Below are 20,322 nucleotides of genomic sequence, written 5' to 3'. Positions count from 1 at the left end.
GCTCCTTCTTCTCACAAAAGGAAGGGGTAGAAAAATGGGCAGGTTGAAAGGGAAAAGAAGGGAGTTGAATTAGAGATAGGAGGGCACTTGGAGATAGTGAGGGAGAAGGAAAATGAGTCAGAGAAATTGCAAGAATAAGTCAGGGGGAAGGAGATGGGATGAGAACTGTTTAAATTCAGGAAGAAGAGAGGGGCTCAGAGAGGGGAGTACATACTTTGGTCACATTGAGAGCCTTCAATTACTCCCAGCAGGGCATCTGCCAAATAGCCAGTGTCCCTTGCTGAAGACATTTTCCTGACTTTTGTATTAACTTTAATGTGATTCTCTTTATGGTACCCGTATTGCTGGTTGCAGTTTCATTGACACTCCGTGTGATCAAATAGCAAATGTGGAGGTACAGTTCTGCTATTCCTGCCCCCTTGCAGTTTGCAGCCGACTTCTGAGTAGTGCATCTTGTGTTTGATGTTTGCTCTTCCTCCTTGTCTTGTCGGAGAGTTGAAAGGGAAGAGACATGTTCCTAAGGGCTGTCACATTTATAGCTCATGCATACAAATATTAAAGAAGCTGAAAAAACTCAGTAAAATTACATTTTGATTTTTTTTGAAATAAGGTAGTTGTCTCCTTGTTGGTCTAGTGACCTGCCCTAACCTAAGGCCACACTCACTATAGCTGTAGGCAGACTGCTTCTTGGAAGATCTTTCCTCATCCTTTCTCAAGACTCAGCTCAGGAAACCTTCCCAGTATTTTCCACCTGCGTCAGGTACTTTCTAAGTGTGTACCAGTACCTTCCCCTGCCACTGGCTTCTTGTGCTGACCTTTCCCTGTTAGATCTATCATGCCATGTGGTAATTTTTATCCTTCCACTTTGGGGCTCTTTACACAGTATTAGTTACTACTGAGCACCTAGTTATGGGACAAATAATGTCTATCTTGGATGTCTACAGATGCTGGTCTTTAGAGTGTAACATACTTCTAAATTTGGCTATGCTTTTAGATACCTGTTTACAGTTAGTCTACATGTTCTGGAAAGAAAAGAGATTTAGCCAGATGTAAGGTGTTTCTGGAGAGTTTAGTAGAATATTTGGTTTCACAATGAGATCACTTGGACACAGGAAGGGGAACATCACACCCTGGGTCCTATTGTGGGGAGGTGGGAGGGAAGAGGGATAGCATTAGGAGATATACCTAATGTAAATGACGGGTTAATGGGTGCAGCACACCAACGTGGCGCATGTATACATATGTAACAAACCTGCACGTTGTGCGCATGTACCCTAGAACTTAAAGTATAAAAAAAAAAAAAGGAATATTTGGTTCCAGATTCATGCAACTATAATAGAGGAATTGTGATTCCATTCAGTTTTAGATACCAGAGGATGGTCTTGAAGTTTGGGGCAACCTGTTTCTGATGATTCTCGGACTCACAGGCCTAATGCATAAGGCACTTTAAAACCATGCTTCTCAGACTTTAATGTGCATAGGGCTTATCTGAGGATCTTGTTAAAATGCAGATTCTGTTGTAGTAGGTCCCAGGTGGGTTCTCACACTCAGCACTTCAAGCTCACTGGTGAGGCTGATGTTGCTGCCCGTGGACCACACTCTGAGTAACAAGGCTTTGAAATACTTTCTAGAAAATAAAACTGGGATTTATCCTATGAAAATATCTAGGTGTACTTTATAATTTGAAGAACAACAAATTTCCTGAGAGAAAGCTTGTAAGTGTGTAACTCTTATTTCAATTTGAAAACTTGCAAGAATTTCTCACACTTAAAAACAGTACATCTGATACCAGTCAACCCCTGAAACTGCTTTTGAATGACATTTTAGATTGTACTGCCCTTAATTAATATACAGCTTTATTTATTTGGGCTTTCTTAGATTTGGGAGGCCCTGGCCCTAGCACTGGCTTTAGTGTAGCTACTTTAGCAACAAAGACTACTTTTAAGGCAGAAATAACTCTTTGAAAGATTGACAGTTCGAAGGCTTTGTTTATGACGAGACCTTCACATTTATTGATTGTTACCAAGTTGGCACCATGCAGAGACCTTCTCCAAGGGCATTCAATTGCAATGGCCAGAAATGGAAAGGGCAATGTTCAGCTCGAACTTTGCAGGCGAAACCTTGCATCTGCTTACATATATATGTTCAGTCAGCTCTCTGAAATTGATGTTTGAAGTTTTTTCTAACAAGATGGCCTTTATTTTACAGGTCCTTTGCTGCCAGCATGATATCATATTTATAATATGTGGAGGAGAGAGAGCTCACCATGCTCAGGTAAAGGGATGGTATGTGTACCACAAATAACAAGCAGGTTGGTTGTCACCATATGGGAAGGGATGTAGTTTAATTATACCTCTGGCATCATTCTCTAATGTGCGTCTTCGTTATATCTGGGGTTCAGAGGGCCTGTGGCAGAAGATCTCAGTGAACTAACATGCATTTGGGGGAGCATTTACAAAGTACCTACAACAGGGCCTCTAAACAGTCAGCAAGGAAATAGGACTGGTCACTTGAAATCTCTTTCCAACTTCTACAGAGGTTACATAAAGGTACTACCATTGTTCATCTTTATCACCTTATCATGAAGGCTTTATCTTTCAACATTTATGTAAATACATAAATATTGAAGACTCCTAATTAAAGTCTTATCTCTGTCCCCTTATCTAAAGTTATCCTTCTAAATTTCCTTTGCATTTTCTTTTGAAATAAGTGCATGTCTCACAACTTTGATTTGCCCAAACAGGTCACTGAGATTAATTTTTCATTAACCTTTATTGCTTCTGTTTCTTTCTAATCATCTTCTTCGAGGATTAAACAGTCCCCATTGGGTTAGTCTCTCCTTAGGATATGAGCCATCTTTTTCTTTGATGCCCTTTATAGAACTGATGTGGATGATGGTGATCTATTGCCTGACCGAACCTGGACCCATTAACTGAGCCAAAGCTTCCTTAGGTAGACCCACGCTAGGAGTTCTGATGACCATGGCAATTTTGTTATTGGGCTTGCTTCTTTTGTGACCTGGTCTGTATTAGTTTCATCTGACTGCCTTAACAAAGCGCCACAAGCTGGCTGGCTTACACAATAGAAACCTATTGTTTCACAGTTCTGGATTCTAGAAGTCCAAAGTCCAGGTGTCAGCAGGGTTGGTTCCTTCTAGGCCATGAGGGAAAATCTGTCCCAGGCCTTTCTTCTACCTTCTGGCAGCCTTGGGCATTCCTTGACTTATAAATGGCATTCTCCCTGTGTCTTTCCACTGACTTCCCTACATGTGTGTCTGTGTTTATGTCCAGGTTTCCTTTTTGTAAGGACACCAGTCATATTGGATTAGGGCTCACCCTAATGACCTTAACTTAATAATCTGCAAGGAATCTTTCTAAAAATGTCACATTCATGTGTATGAGGGATTTAGATCGTAGCATCTTTTTGGGGTACATAATTCAGCCGACAGCACTATGTGGGTACAGGCATACCTCATTTTATTTCACTTGGTTTTGTTGAGCTTTGCAGATACTATGTTTTTTTACAAATTGAAGGTTTGTGGCAACCCTGCATCCAGCAAGTCTATCAGCACCATTTTCCAACAGCACATGCTCACACTGTGTTCCTGTATCAACACTGTTTTAGCAATAAAGGATTTCTAAATTAAGGTGTGTTCATTGTTTTTTAGATAAAATGCTATTGCACACTTAATAGAGTATAGTATAGTGTAAACATAACTGGCAAACCAAAAAGTTTGTGTGACTTGCTTTATGGTAATGGTCTGGAACCGTGTCTGTAATATATTCAAGGCATGCTTGAAATGAATTCCTCTAGATACCCCTGAAGCTTCTAGCATGGTGCCTGCTGCTTAATATTTGTTGAATTAGTGAATGGCAAGGACCATAAAGGCCATGGCCAAATTTAATTTGACAAAGCAAAGTGCAGTGACCAGAGGTGGGCAGGTATTATGCTGGCATTTGTCCTCAGGGAACTCTTGTCTTCAGGATAGTTCAGGCTAAACAACCTCATAAATGAGATAAGAGTTTTCCTTTAAAAGTAGTAGCAAGTGGGGTTTGTATAAAATATAGCCCTTTGTGTGAGCTGCTACTGCTGTCTCTGTTGGCGTCGCAGGTTGAACTGCCAATTTACATGCTGCCTCTATCAGTACATCAAGATATCTTTCCAGCTAATTCAATACCATTTAAATCATACTTAGCCAGGCTATTCTTTCTTTCCAGCTGCATCGCTTTGCACTTATTAAATTTAACGTTCTGTTCTCTGGCTTTAATCTCTAAATGCTATCCTGAAATAGATCTGCCCTAATGGTGTCTTCTTCCTTCTTTATGCTTCCTTAGCTCAACATTATTACAAGTTATCTTTTGAGTGTTCAGATTTGGGTGTTGATAAATTATTAGGATACTGGTCTCAAGGTAGCACTTAAATGATCTGTTCTTGAGAGATGCTTATTTGGGAAACCCTTTATTTCCTCTTGGGGCAGTGCTTTCTAGCCATGTCTACTGTTACTTCCAGGAAGGGATTACCTTTTTAATAGCAAAACGGAGCCTCCTGCTGAGATGAGTGAAAGTCCAGGGGCAGATCTCCTCCTAGGAGTGAGGTAGGCATCTTTAGGAGCCCTGCAAATTCACTTAAGCCCCTGGATTAGTGCTGCGTGGAGCTGCTGCAAGCAGGCAGGCCAATGTCTAGAGATTGACTGTGTGGGTCAGGCCCAGGCCTCCAGGAACTCTGAGCTGCAGGCAGGGTGGAATCATTTACTTACAAGCTTTTCCAGCCCCACAGGAGCTTTTGTGTTCCTGGGGGTGGGGCTGCAGGCTGTCCCATGGCCAACTGATAGCATTGGCTTAGACGGCAGTGGATTTATAAGATGATGACAGGCAGCAGAAAATGAAAATGAAAATAAAAATTCATTTTAGCATTTTTCACACTGACATTAGTCCTAAGAAAACTGGTAAATCAAACAGCAAATATTTATGGCATGTGTGATGCATGTAGGCACAGTTCTACCAAATGCCAGGTACAGATGTATAACTTCATCCTGTGTCTCCCTTGCTTACTTTTCTTTTCCATTTTATGCAAGAGCTTACTACCTTTGATTAGAGGTCTCCCATAACTTTTCATGTGAACTCTCCTAGTGTGGCTTGTGGGCGTGTCTATAGGGTTTCATTAAAATTGAAACCGTTAATTCGTTTTGGTTATACAGTGATCAAACAGAGTGATGGTGAGACAGCCCTTGCTGGCTGCAGGTAGGGCCTGGTGAGCGATTATATTCTGGTAATTCAGCTGTCCCAGAATAGCCAGTGAAGTACTCTGCAGTGTGCACTACAAGAATTATAATATCCCAATAAGTCTTATTTTAATAATTTAGTTATCTTATATGTACCTAACACTTCTCTATTATTAAAAAGAAAATAACCCGGAAATAAAACCTCGGGTGCCTTGAACATGGAAAACGAGTTTTGTTATTGTTGCTTTGTCTTTACTCCATTTTGCATTCTCTCATTTCACTCATCTTACATTTCTGAAAACTCAGCTATAAGATTCTCATGGACTTGATAACAATTTGCTAACTTGTTAAACTCTGATTTTAAAAAGGGGCAAATGAGAAAAATGATTCTGATGTCCTTTTAGTTAATAATTAACATGGTAAGTTTTTCTTAGATCTCTGACATTAGAATGTAATTATTATATTATGGAAAGTATTTTAATTAAACAAATTATACTTCAAGATTCTGTCAACATTTTTCAGAAAATTTTTGTACACAAATCAATTAAAATAGGAATCTTAATATCTGCTTTCTGTAGGATCTTCTGCCTCTCCCTCTGACGGTTCCTTCTTTGTTTCATTTAAATCATGAGTTTATGTTAAGTGCTTATGAGCTGGTAATATAAAAGTGATGAAGAAGAGCAGTGGCTTTTGGCAGGGAACTCAGAAGCTTGAAATTCTCTTTCATCTACATTTAGTTACCACTAAACTCTGTCAAATTTCTGTAATTCTTTGATATTTTTACTTTCCTTTTTTTAAATCTACGATTATTCTTTCCAAGAATTTCTTACCTTTTTCTTGCTTGTTCATATGACCACTCTGTTTGGTTTGTTCATTCGTTGTTCATTCGTTCGTTCATTCATTCATTCATGTAGTACCCTTTTGACATGTGCCAAAAATTGTTCTGGGCATAGTATCAAGTATATTATAATTTATATGGGAGATAGCAATGATTTTTGCATGATTATGATGGAGCTATAAAACTAAGTATACTTTTTATATAGGAAACAGAGCAACTAAATTGGCTTGGGACAATTAGGAAATACTTTATAGAGAAGATTGTATTTGAATGGAAATTGGTAGGAAATGAGTGGTAGAGAGAGAACATTCTAAAGGAAACATAGGGGAGATTAGCAGAGAGGTTTGAGGAGGCAGGGCAAGTTTGTGTATTCCATGCTGTTTAGGTATTGCTGGAGCATAAAGTGTGAAGAGGGATATAGGGCTGGATGAGACTCTATAGGAAGGCAGAAATCAAATCTTGAAGGTCCTTTGACATGTTGTTGAGCCTTCTTTTGTATGTCTTCAGTTCATCCTGCTCCTTGCAGGGAGAATGGCTGTATGAAAGAGTGCTTATATCCTGCCAAACTCTTCCTTTATGACCCTTGTCCTGGTCTCACTGCTTCCAAAGGGAAGTCAAGCATTTTCTCTCTTTAATTTACTCCATTGAATCATTTCCTCCACTAGATTTGCCTGCTTTGCTTTTCACACAGAATTTGTTACTTTCTCAGATTCCATTTTCAAAATCCTCCTTTAAGAACTCACTGAAATTCATATCCTTTGTGAAAACTTTTCTCTACTCATGAATGATTTTACCTCTTGTGAATTCCAGAACTTTGAACAGACTCTGCATATTGCAATCTTCACATGCTTCTCATATGTCACAAGTTATTTTTATAACATTCTTTGACTATCCACATGTTGAAGGGCGTATACCTATCATGTATCCTATGTATGCTGGAAGTGCAGCTTTTTGCATGTATTAATAGTAGACATTGCATGGATGTTTGTTAAAATGGTAGAGGAAAACAGAGTTCCTTTAATTTGAAAGGCTGCTACAGAGGTAGAACTGAGGGATTGATTAATTGTCATCTGGAAGGGGTATAGTTAACATAATGTCCAGATGAAACTCTTAGAGGAAGAATAATTGTCAGTGAAGGTAGAAGGATTACATTAAACAAAAGGCAGAAATATGTACAGAAAAAGATGCAATTTGAAAATCAGTTAAACTGCCCAAAGGTTTAGACATGGGAAGAAGATACTTAGAAAGCCATTCAGCATGTGTGATTGTCTTTGACAGTGAGTGACAAATGGAATAACTGGGAAAAGCACCTATATTGCATGAAGATGCTCTGCATTATTAAATAAAATGGCCTCTGGAAAACTTGATTCAATTTAAGACTTCTCAGTTGCAGATCTGGAGACAATCACAAATTCAGAAATATATTTATAAAACTCTGTTGCCACTGAGCTCAAAAGACCGTAATCCTATTACTTGTGATTTTGAAAAGGGTAAACATGAAAAACTGAAAAGAGTTATTGATTAAAGGAGTAATATGAACAGGAATAATGGAATTAAAGTAATTGAGGCAATATTGGGCCTAATGGACCTTGTTCTCCTAATGCGTTTCTTCTGCTTTTGTATTGAGTTGGCCCCAAAGTCAATAGGACTATGTGCACAGAAAGAGAAGGACATGATGGAAGAATTAGTATTACTGTCTATATATATAAAAAAAAATCAATCTGTTGTTCTTACAGAAGAACATCAATCAGTCTGTGAAATCAATTAACTGGAATTTTTTATATTTGGCTTCTAAGATAATGAGACAAATGATGAGAAAAGACTGTATGCCTTGCATATAGTAGATACTCAGTATATGTTTCTTGAATTGAAAACCAAATGATATCATGGATTTAATTTAAAAACTGCTTCAGTGTAAGTCCTTTTATCAGTCCTAATTCAGTCCCATTTCTTTTACTGGGCTGCCTATATCTATAGTACTATAAATGTAGATTCCTGATTTTTATTGATTCTTGCTCTGAAGAGAGTTCTCTCACATTTTTACTGCCAAGGAGTCCAGGCCAACTGCACATGACTTTGGATCTCTGTATTATTTAGTGTCTTAACTGTTTTCTGTGACCAGACTTCCTGCCCTATACAGTATTGGCAGATTACATTTTTTGAAAGATCATTTTAACAACATTACTCTCTATTCAGAAAACGTCAATGTCTCTTTGTTGTCTACAAAATTGTGGGCTCATTGTACTTTAGAGTTCATTCCCCACTACTTGACTTTGAAAGCATGTGTGTTCAGACTTGTCCAGACACCCGTCCATACTTAACTTCTACCAGCCTCCTGCCCAGACCCTATGGGGAAGACAGATCCGTCTCTTCATTCTGTCGTCCCATTTTGCAATGCACACAGTGTTCTGCATTGGATCCTTCCTCTCATATCTGTATCCATCCAATTAAAGTCAGTTCTGCTCCAGGCAATATAGTCCTTAAAGCTGCACATTATCAAAAGCTGTGCTATAAAGACAATTATTTCAGGGGCATAAATAGTGTTGGGGACTTGAGGGTTGCGGGGGCACAATAAACAAAGTTGTTTTACCTGAAGTTATTTAAACAATAATGGCATTTTCTATCTCTGTAAAAGTATAACTTTAAAACCTGAATATCACGAAAAAATGCATTTTGTTGTATCTCTTTTTATAAGATCGTAGTGAACTAAGCTGATATTTTAAAAAATTGTTTCAACATCTTAATGATCCACTATTGTGAGAAATGGAGAATAAAGACCTTAGCAGCTATGTTGTAAGCAAAGGAGCTTTTTTTTTTTTCCTTATGCCAGGAGTCCTAGTATGCATAAAATAAATCATATTCCCCAATCAATTGATCACTTTATACCTAATACACATTATGCAAGCTCTGCAGAAGAAATACCTGTAACACTTATTGTTCCAAATGGAGTTTAAGGTGCTTTTTCCTCCACGATTTTGCTTTTTAGCATTCTTCCTTGCCTGGTGATTTTTCTCTCTGAATACTCTCTTTTAGGTTAATTATCAATTCAAGGACCTCTTTAATCATTCATCTTTTTGAGAACTTTTAGAGACTGTTTTGAAATAGAGACATATTTTTATTTCCCACAATGTCTAATACCTTGTTAGGGCAGTGATATAGCTTATAAGAGCATGCAGTTATTAAATTCAGTTTCATCTAAATCCAAAAATTGCTATTTTCTCTACTTCCTGTTCCTCCTGAACATTGGGCCTTGGCTTAATGTTTTTGGGGGAACAAAAAAGAGTAATCCCCACTTCAATGTCAATGCAAAAGGGTAAAGACTGACTGATAGTTTTCAGATTAAGGATAAATACATGTGTTAGTTCCTGACCCTTCTTGAAACTTCATTAAAATGATGTTTAAGGGATTTTTATTTTAAAAGGCACACACCCATGAGAGCAAAGAAATAGGGCAACAGTTACAGCATTTTGGGGTTTGGGATATAGATGGATGAGTGCTAACTTACTTAGCAGACCTGAGAAAGTGAAGTTTTAACCTGGCAGAGGAGAAAGGAAAAAGGTAACCCAAATTATACTGATGAACCCTGCAAAAACTCAGGAACAAGAACCCCTGGAGGGGAGAGTGAAGATACAGTTGAGAAGTATTGGCTGAAAGTTCAGATCTGCTTCCTAACTTTATACAAGGAGGAAACTGCTCCTCTATTCCAGCGGAGGGATGAAGCTTATGTTTTCTATAGAGATAGTAAAACAGAAGGTTTCTGGATTGAGAAGTATCAGGAAAGGTTAAAAGTGGTATAATATGGTCCTGAAATCAGATGGATTGTGGATTACACTGATTTACCAAATCCCAAGAATGACAATACCTTCTGTTCTCTGTTCCTTAGCCTACAGGCAGCTAAGGATACCTTTCCTACAGGAAACTCCAGGAAACATCCCTGGGACTCTAACCTAAAAAAAGAACTCAGGGATACTGATATCAGAGATTCCCTCAAGGAAAGGCCTAGCCAGAACAATTCTAAAATAAATCCTTTATCAACAACCAACCACACTCCCAACCTTTCTGTGGATCTTCTAGTGCCCTGCCCTTAAAGATCACAGACAGCCAAGGGTTGTGAGACATTTAAGGAAATGTCTGATATCATGAGAGACAAAAACTAAAGCATGCAAACAAAAAAAGCAACTTGGAGGAAACAACCTTAATAGGAAGAATAAATCTATTTATTTATTTTTTATTTTATTTTATTTTATTTTTAAGACAGGGTTTCACTCTGTCGTCCAGGCTGGAGTGCAGTGGCGTGATCTCGGCTCGCCGCAATCTCTGCCTCCCAAGCTCAAGCGATTCTCCCACCTCAGCCTCCCTAGTAGCTGGGATTACAGGCGCGTGCCACTACCACCTGGCTAATTTTTGTATTTTTAGTAGAGACGGGGTTTCACCATGTTGGCCAGGCTGGTCTTGAACTCCTGGCCTCAAATGATCCACCCGCCTCTGCCTCCCAAAATGCTGGGATTACAGGTGTAAGCCACAGCGCTTGGCCAGAAGAATAAATCTGAAAAAAGAAATCATTGGTATCTCCAGACAGATAAGGCATGATATTATCACCATGAAACACAACAAGATTTATAAGGGTTAGGAGGTGAGATTAAGGAAAATTTCCAGAAAACGTAGTAAAAAGAGAAAGAATAGAAAATAACATAGAAAAAATAAGAAGCTTAGAGGATTGGTTCATACATCCAAAAATAGTACACCAGATTGAGAGAATATAGAAAATAGAGGATAGAAAACCATCAAAGGAATAATTCAACAAAATTTCTCAAAAACAGAAGTGTCCTGATTAAAAGGGAATAACAATAGATGATCATGAAACTTTATAACACTAGAATGTGGTCCAATAAATGACACGGTAAACTAATAAAAAGAAAGACCTGGTATCCCAGAGATGGGACCAACACAAGAGTGAGGCGAAAAGAATTCACAGGTGATGGTAAAAGAGATCTCAGCAGCTGTGCGCTGGGCTAGTGATCAACTGATCTAAATTGCAGTAAGTAGAGGGGTTCAGGAGAGAGTTCTTCAAGATGGTAAAATTGATTGAACATCTAATGTGTTTGTGCTGAGAGGGGATTTACAGATCTTGGGGAGGCTTTGAGGATAGCATCATGATAAGTACATAAGAAACTAACACAAATGAAATATAACAATGATTAATTCCAAGGAAGACAAAAAGGAAGAAAATGAGTTATAATCATGGAACACTACATGATTCTAAGAATGTAAATATGGATATTGAACACAACCAGAATTATTCTCAGAGGATGGGAACATGAGGCATGCGTGTGTGTGGTAACAAACCTAACCCTCATCTTCCTCATTGGGAGGTCAATCAGTAATACCTGAAATTGAAAAACTAAGAGTAGTAAGAGAAACATGTTATTTAAATCAGTGCAAATAAATGTTCGTCTTTAGTATGGCATGCCTAGAAGATGATACTAGATAAGGTAGGAAGCTGGAGACATTCATTTGTAGAATATTAAGTAGATATAAAACTTCAAATAAAATATTTTCAGATTTTTCAATGAAAAACCCGAGCTTGCTTTCATAAACATAACTTTTTATATTTCTTATATGCCTGAAATGGCTGAACACAATTCTTGATCAATATCTTAATGATTCTCTCTTCAAATTCTTTTTAGTCATTGTCGGTGAGATATTACACAAGTAGTGATTTTCTAAAAAACAAGCCATTTCACCACCATTTCATATTCTATAAAAGTTAAAGTTATCTTTAAAAACCTTAATAGTTTTAGCTTTCTTCTTTGCTAGACAAATGCAATCCTCTGATAATTCCAACAGATTTCCAATTCAACTAATTTTTTTCCTATGAAGTAATTAAAAATAATAATGAGGCCCGAATTTATAAAGTGTGTGTTTATTGTTAGAGCAGTCACTCCACAGGTAGCTTGGATGCTGGTAAAAGAGGGCATTTGACTCAACTGGAAATACCTGGTATGTATAGACAGAATTTGGGGGGCTATCACTTGTAGCTTTGCCTACCAGGCCTTTCTGCCCACACCTTTCTAGAGCTCCACTTTCAACCAGCTGTGCTTTCTATACCTGGAATGGAACCTTCTCCAGCGGCTACATGGACTGCTTCTGCACAAAATGAAGGGGTGCTTTCTGCAGACACGTGGGTGTCCATGGATGTTTCTAGTGCCTCTCAGCAGAGCCATGAGGACTATGCCTTTGTACCTTGAGGAAGCTGATGGTCAGGTGTGATCTGCCCTGGCACCTGCTACCTCAGAACCCCACCTGATTCCCTGAGGCTGAGAGACATTCATACCACATTGCATACCTGGGATCAATTCTTTGCACAATAGTGTGCCAGCACCTACCAGTTGGGAAGCTCTGATATCCACATGTGGAAACAAATTCCAAAATAATTACTTAAAGAATTGAAAGCAGTTATCTCTGGGCCTAGTCCTATTTAACAGTTGAGACTATATTATGAATAAATTGGTTTAAATAAAAACTAATTTTTAAAAATCTCTTGTGTAGTCTTATTGGATCTTCCAGACCTTTTGCCCTCTCAAAACATTGGACAGAGCTGCTTTCAACTTTGTTTTTATAAGATGAGATGACAAAATATATACAACTGTGGACTATGGTCTACTTCTTAAATGCAGAGGCTAGTTTGTGGATTATCCATATGCCATATTTTACCCCAAGGATTAAGATAAAAGGAATATGAATCTGAAGATAGCAAGCTTCATTTTTTAATACAAGGAAAAAGAGAAGTTGAAACTCATGATAAATATAGATTGTGTTTTGAAACTTTAATTTATTATTTTCCTGTTGTCCCTTTAACATGTTCCTGGGGAAGTTTGAAATAATTATTTAGGAGAAGAGGTGGGAAATTGATAAATTAGCTGGAAAAAAATGGAAAGGCACTTCAGAATACATAGCAGAGAATACAGTTCTTTCACAGAGGGTACTGAGAGTGTGGTCTGTTTGGTGCCCTCCAGATTCAAGGCTGAAATTGGAAACAATGGTGCTTTAATTTGCTGCACAGTTAATGGGCCTGCTGATTTGTTCTCATTTTTTAGTCCTATAGTATGTCCTTAAAACCCTCTCAAGGGTTCATACTTTTAGCTTGAGGTCTCTACGCCTCATTTTTCCTTTTGTTCTCAAAACACTTACATTGCCTCTTCCTGATTCATCTTCTGAGAGGCTCAGCATAATGTATGGTAGGGATTGAATAATTTGGATGAAGCCTGTGACATGTCTTGATGATGTTAAACCACTCAGAATCCTAGGAAATAGTCCCAGCTTGCATTAGCAGAAGATTAATGCAGGTGATCTTTAAAGTCTTAATTTTAAAAAATTTACATTTTTGCCAGTGATGATTGAAAAACGCTGGCATTCTTTCTGCCCGCGTTACTGATTATAATTACAAATACTTGCAAAAGTACTAGAATGGCATCTCACTGTTCCATAAGCAGCGGACTATTATTTTACTCTTTTAATGGCTATTAAATATTTAAAAAACAATTTTCTAAAAATATATCCATAACTATATGTAACATGGGCATAAATCACAATGGGAAATGTATTCTGAAACACATGCATAATAATACTTGCTTGGATAAGTTTATATGTCTAATTCACCAAGAAGAAATTTAAATTTTTGAGAGGTTTCTTATTTGAGATATCACTATGAGAAAAGGCAAAACTAAGGGTCTTTTGGATGAGGTCAAGACAGTGATTACTCACAGTTACTACTGTTTTGCCCCAGGATATTCTGAATGTGAGCCCAAACCTTATGATCCCTGAATCAGGAATGGTGGAAAACCATGGTGAACTAGTTATTTGGAAGGAGGAATCAAGGAAACCACCAGCTCTTGAACTTTTCCAGAACTGGAACATATTAAGGGGAGAGGTAATGAGAGCAAAGAGTTTGTCCTGCTATGTGGAGAACAGAGAGGGTACAGTGAGCCTTGGAGAGCAAGGGAGTATGGGCAGCGGTGGGGCAGGTTGCAGACCACAGGGAGGAAGAGGAGCATCAAGGGAGTCAGCTGTGGACTTGTAGATCTGGGGTTGAAATTTAATTCAAGAAGAAACATTTGGAACATTTGGCAACAAGTGACATGATCAACATGACATTTGGGTAGATGATTGTTGCTGTGTTATAAAATAGCTCAGAGAGGAGGAAGACAGTTGGTGCATGCTAAGAAGGACTGCAGAAGACTGAGAAGGAGAAGGAATTGGACTTGATGACAGAGCTGATAGAGAAGACAGAAGAAAAAGATAAGTTATAGACAGTGTAAGTCAAGGCTGGATTGCTGTCTTGGAGAACAACTCCCATATTTAACAGTCCAAAAAAACAAAACGCAAAGTGACCAGAAGATTATTCAGCAAATGTCCAAATGCCTTGTGTAACAGGTCAGTTCTTTTCCCAGCTTACAAGTCATGGAACAGTTTGCGAAACATAGAACTTTGCTAAACTGATCATTTCTCTTTTGGATGTGCTATGACTGTAGCCCTTGCCCCACCCATTTCCAGAAGATCATCCAGACAGCAATAAATAAGGAGCGTGATAGGCATTAGAGGTCAGGGAAGGAAGCGTAGGTCTGGGGATCATCAGTGAACACAGCAGTGGGGTCTGAGTGTATGGATGAGCGTTCTGTGTCACGGAGTGAAGAAAGGCAGGAACAGAGGTGTGGAAGCAAATACCGTGAGATGCTTCATGAAAAAGGCCAAGGAACAAAAAGAAACAGAGTGGTTGGAGTGACATTAAATTCATGGAATTGTTCGATCTAAATTTAAGTGGATACTTGCTTCATTGGAGTAAATGGTCTGATTAGTGTTTTCAGATTTTACATAAAAATGAAGGTATAGTTCCATCTCTCAAGACTTAGGACCCACAGAGAATTCACTATATAAATGCATCAAGCTGAGCCCCAAAACTTTTGGGCTCAGTCACCGGAAAGATTATCATGAGCCCCTTTTCTTTTACAAATAAAATTCACCCTTATTTGTCTTAGGGTTGACTATGGAAATGCTTTAAATGGATATCAAGAAGGAAATCTTCGAGTAAATTCTGCACTGCAAAGCAGTAGCATTATTTAAACAAAGAATACATTAATTTTTACATTGCAATCAAGATCAACCAGCACGTACACATCCACCAGAATGCATTATAATACTGTGCACTGTTTTAGTTCTACACTGTAAATCCCTTTGAATCCTGTATCAGTGTTCACTAGACAGAATCTGTCTCTCTATATAGTAGATACATAAACATGTATTTATGAGGAGATTTATTTTAAGGAATTGGCTCATGCAAATGTGGGTGCTGGTAAGTCCAAAAATCATAGGGCAGGCCAGCAGTCTGAAAACTCAGGCAAGAGTTGATGTTATAGCCTTGAGTATGAAATGCATAGGGCAAGTTAGCAGGCTGGAAACTTAGGCAGGATGTCTGTGTTACAGTCTTGAGGGAGAACTCCTTCTCTCGGAAACTCAGTTTTTGCTCTTAAGGCCTTCAACTGATTAGATGAGGCCCATCCACATGATCAAGGGTGACCTCCTGTAGCTAAAGTCAACTGGTTATAGATGTTAATTCCATCTATCAAATACTTTTACAGCAACATCTAGACTAGTGTTGGACTAAAGAACTGAGCACTCTAGCCCAGTCAGGTTGACTCAGATGATTTTGCCATCACAAATCTCATATTTTTACTGTAGTAGAAAGAGCAGAGTCAGCTGCATTTTGCTTCATTTCCCTACTGTTGTAATATTTATAAGGGAGTAAAGATTCTGTTAGTGGTTCAATGGTGGCATTTTTACTGATACTTTTTTTTCTGTCAGATTGTTAGATAATTTGTTTGAAAAGCTGGGCCATGTTAGCACCTTACCCCTGTCCCACATGGTGCCAAATGGTCTTGTCTTCTTTGCCTGGTAAGCAGAGTAGGTATGGGAAATGCAAATTTTCATTGAACAAGGTTATTGACTAAAGTTCTGTAGTGAGACTGCTCAGCTGACTATGTGACAGTCACAGGGGATGTGGGGAGTTCATATTTTCTGGGAAGAATTTTAATGTTAGAATTTACTGTCTTTTGCACATATAAATTTGAAGCCTTAATGTTATGCTCTTCTGGTTATTTGCATTTAATATGCATGCAAATTCACAATATATACTATATGCCAAGAACATAAATTGTAAATTGGTACTTTCCCTGGTTGTTAGCAATTTTGGCCGCTTTAAAAATTAATACTTTGAAGAAATATATGTTTTCAAATTTATTTGTAGTATCTTTAGTTTCCAAAGGAAAATATGTAGCACACTCTCAACCAGGAAGGTCGATCTCTGCTCTAACATTCTCTGGATTCAGAAAGTTGTGCATAATGCTAAAGGTTGGAATGTTTTTATTTATCTTTCCTATGAATGGGTTCCAATTAGGTGTTGCAGGTGTTTATTTCCATGGACAATGCTGAGAAATACGTTTCTGTAGCATGAATGCAGCCTACTGCAGTCCAGTATACTTGCGGGTGAGTCTTTTCAGTGATAAACACACCTCCAGTAGCAGAGCAGCACATTGTACTTCCCCGTGGAAGAAGACCTGCCTGTGCTGAACAACTGAGGGCAGGAGACCCCCAGAGAGGGACTCTGTAGCCTCTCTGCCTGCCATTGAGGCTTGTTGTCTTGGCAGCTAAAACACAGCCATCCATCCTTTCCCCAGGCAGGGAGCTCTAGGCATCCTTGACTTTGCCATGACCTTTTCTCCTCCCCTTTCCAATCTGTTTAGGGTTCTGCCATGCATCTTCCAGGCAGCTTTGGATTTTCTCTCTCTTGGAAATCTCCAGGCCACCTCCTGGTTTTGTCTTTCTGCTTTGGACAGATGAATGCTCATCACCAGCATCCTGGCTACTCAGCTTGCTTACTTCTTCCTAAGTCCAAAGCAAGGCCTCCCAGACCTTCCTGCCCGCTATAAAAGTCAGGTCATCTTGCACTGTGAAACTCTAGAGTGCAGCATTCCCTGCAGGGTGCAAACATTCGTCCTCAACTTCAGCAGTCTGCTCTGGCACACTATTTAGAATCATTTTAAAAACATTCTTCTGTCTGCACTGTACCTCTTTCATGACTTAGTCATCCTCCTCCACCTTACTAACTCTATGGACCACTGTATCCTCTGTGTTTCTAAGTTATTTCACCTCATGCAAAATCAGCCCTCTTTCAGTGGTCCAGAGCAAGGGTCCTCAGCTGACAAGTTTTATTGGTGGCAGCATCACCATGACCATCATAGTAAATATTATCACTAACTTCTGTGCCAGCATGTTAGCATACTACAAGTAGCTACAGAAAATGGGCCTGTGGACATTGACTCAAAACCTAAGTTAGGGCCTCTGTGTTATTGTGCAGCCTGGTCAAGGGCTCAAGTAGGGATGAGAATTTACCTTGGTTTTGCTCTTCATTTATGTCCTTGGCATGGCTGGATCTGCCAGGATTAACAGGTGACTTCTACCCCTCCACCCCTGACTCCCTTTCCCTCCAAAAAAGTGATCTGTGGATAGTCAAATGGGGCTTGGGCATAGACCTGAAGAGGCATCATTTTCTGATTCACTTTTGGGCCAAGTAGGCATTATTTACTAATTTGCAACTGGGTACCTTATAGGCTTATAGAGGCCTTCAGTTACAGAATAGATATGACAATCAAAGAGATTCAAAGTGAAGTTTTTGTTTGTTTTTTTGAGATGAAGTTTCACTCTTGTTGCCCAGGCTGCAATGGCGTGATCTCGGCTCACTGCAACCTCTGCCACCCGGGTTCATGTGATTCTCCTGCCTCAGCCTCCTGAGTAACTGGGATTACAGGCATGCACCACCACCCCTGGCTAATTTTTGTATTTTTCAGTAGAGATGGGATTTCACCATGTTGGTCAGGCTGGTCTTGAACTCCTGACCTCAAGAGATCTGCGCACCTTGGCCTCCCAAAGTGCTAGGATTACAGGCGTGATTTTTTTTTTTTTTTTTAAAGAATCTCGCTATGTTGCCCAGACTGGAGTGTCGTGGCATGCTCTCAGCTCACTGCAACCTCCGCCTCCTGGGTCCAGGTGATTCTCCTGCTATAGCCTCCTGAGTAGCTGGGATTACAGGTGCCTGCCACCACACTCGGCTAATTTTTGTATTTTTTAGTAGAGACAGGATTTTGACATGTTGGCCAGGCTGATCTTGAACTCCTGACCTCAAGTGATCTGCCCGCCTCAGCCTCCCAAAGTGCTGAGATTACAGGCATGAGCCACCATGCCCGGCCTCAAAGTGAAGTCTTTTATTACAAGGAGAAAGTACTAGGTGAGGATAATTTTGTAATCATTATTGCATCCTGGCAAAATTTTCTGCAGTAGTTTCTTCTGCTTCCCTTCCCTCTTCATCCCTGCTCCTTTTCTCCTCCTTCCCTCCCCCTCTTCCTTTTTCTTCCTCTTCTTCCTCCTCTTCTTCCTTTTTAGATAATAATCATAGTAGCTAATAAATGTATAAAATATTCTTACTGGCTCAGAGATGCATTTTTCCTAGGCTTGATTGTATCATTGGAAACTCTAACCACAGAGGTCCCATTTGCTGTGGGTGGAGCAACCTTCTGTGGTAGAAACATGGAAGTCACATGCTAGATTTACATAGAACTTAGGGGCTCTGAGTGTAAGAACTGGAGCTTGACTCATTTTTGGCATTCAGACATGCATTGATCTCTCTCATAGTTTAGGATTCCCCAAAAGAGGCTGGATCGAGGGATGTGATGGGGTCCCTGAACAAAAGCCGTGAGTGGCGAAATCTGCTAACGTGGACCAGACTCTGCTAACGTGGACCAGACCAAACTACAGGAGTTTGGTTTTGTTTTGCTTTTGAGACAGAGTCTTGCGCTTGTTGCCCAGGCTGGAGTACAGTGGTGCGATCTCAGCTAACTACAACTTCCACCTCCCAGGTTCAAGAAATTCTCCTGCCTCTGCCTCCCAAGTAACTGGAATTACAGGTGCCCACCACCGCGCCCGGCTGATTTTTGTATTTTTACTAGAGATGGGGTGTTACCGTGTTACCCAGGATGGTCTCGAACTCCTGACCTCAGGTGATCCACCCGCCTTGGCCTCCCAAAGTGTTGGGATTACAGGAGTGAGCCATCACACCCGGCCAAGCTGAGTAACTGGTTTGAAAGTCCAAGGAGCAGTGGTTCTAGGTACCTCCCTTGACCTAATGAGCCTCCCCTCAATTCCCCCTACTGACAACAGACTCCTGCTCACACAAAATACAAGTATACTATGGCATGAACGATGGCTGTGTCATAAAGCAGGAGTCAGTGAACTATGGCCCTTGAAGAAAATCCAGCCTATGGCCTTCTGGATTATTTTTACATTTTTTAAAAAAATTTATTTATTAATATTATACTTTAAGTTGTAAGGTACATGTGCATAACGTGCAGGTTTGTTACATATGTATACTTGTGCCATGTTGGTGTGCTTAAAGGGTTGTAAAAAGAAAAAAAAAAAGCCAAAAAGAATATGCTACAGAGACGGATGTGGTCTTCAAAAGCTAAAATATTTACTATCTGGCCCTTTATTGGTAAAGTTTGCCAACCCCTGCCAAGAACTGGTCAGTGATACCTAGTGGTGTTACTTGGGCAGCCCTGTTTTGAAAAAGCAAGATGCAAGAGTGGAAATGGCTTCTCTGATGGTGAGGCCTTGAGGTTCCTTCCCTTCCCTCTTCACACCCTTCTTTGTGCTGTAGAAGAAGTTGTCTTCCGTGAGAATGTTGTCAGAGGTGTTGATGGTGACTGGTGGATGGCAGAGTGATGAAGGCATGTGGAGCAGAGGAAAAGTTGAAGAGAGTAGGAGAGGAGGGTTGTCAGGCAGCAGGTGGTAAGTCTGACTGTTAGGGTATCCTGGAGGGAGTAACTGAGGAGAGGGTCCCAGGAAAAGCTCAGACTTGTTAGTCCATTCATGGAGCTCAGAGGATTGGGACTTAGGCTGTTGCCTTAAATACAACATATCTGTAGCACTGGGAGGCCAGGGGACTTTTGGTTTGCACTTGTGTTCTATAGTTTACAAAGTCTTTCTCATTTTGTGAGAACCCTCTGAAGCAGGCAGAGTGTGTGTTACTTTTGACCTCAATTCATAGAGGAAAAAAGGATTGATGCTATGTCAAGGAAATGTCTTCTTCAAGGTCATAGAGTTATTATATGATGAAGTTGTAAATCAAATCTAGATACTCTGGCTTTAAAACCTGAGC

General features: G+C 39.6%; 1 protein-coding gene across 10 annotated transcripts in view; it reads left to right on the top strand.

Annotated features, from left to right (window-relative positions):
* ENOX1 (ecto-NOX disulfide-thiol exchanger 1) overlaps nucleotides 1–20,322 on the top strand; it is a 585,101-nt gene that overhangs the window by 119,512 nt on the left and 445,267 nt on the right. For 5 of the 10 annotated variants that reach the window (XM_025364770.1, XM_025364779.1, XM_025364771.1 and 2 more), the window contains exon 2: nucleotides 2,209–2,274. The exons of 1 other annotated variant lie outside the window; for it this stretch is intronic. In XM_025364770.1, coding sequence (XP_025220555.1) covers nucleotides 2,244–2,274 — 31 coding nt within the window. In that variant the 5' untranslated portion in view covers nucleotides 2,209–2,243. Of the gene's footprint in view, nucleotides 1–2,208; nucleotides 2,312–20,322 lie in introns of all 10 variants that reach the window. 4 more of the 10 variants (XM_025364777.1, XM_025364780.1, XM_025364773.1 and 1 more) reach the window with 2 other exon arrangements.

The sequence above is a fragment of the Theropithecus gelada genome, chromosome 17 (genome assembly GCF_003255815.1).
Source record: "Theropithecus gelada isolate Dixy chromosome 17, Tgel_1.0, whole genome shotgun sequence".
NCBI lineage: Eukaryota > Metazoa > Chordata > Mammalia > Primates > Cercopithecidae > Theropithecus > Theropithecus gelada.
This window is presented reverse-complemented; position numbering and strand designations above follow the sequence as displayed.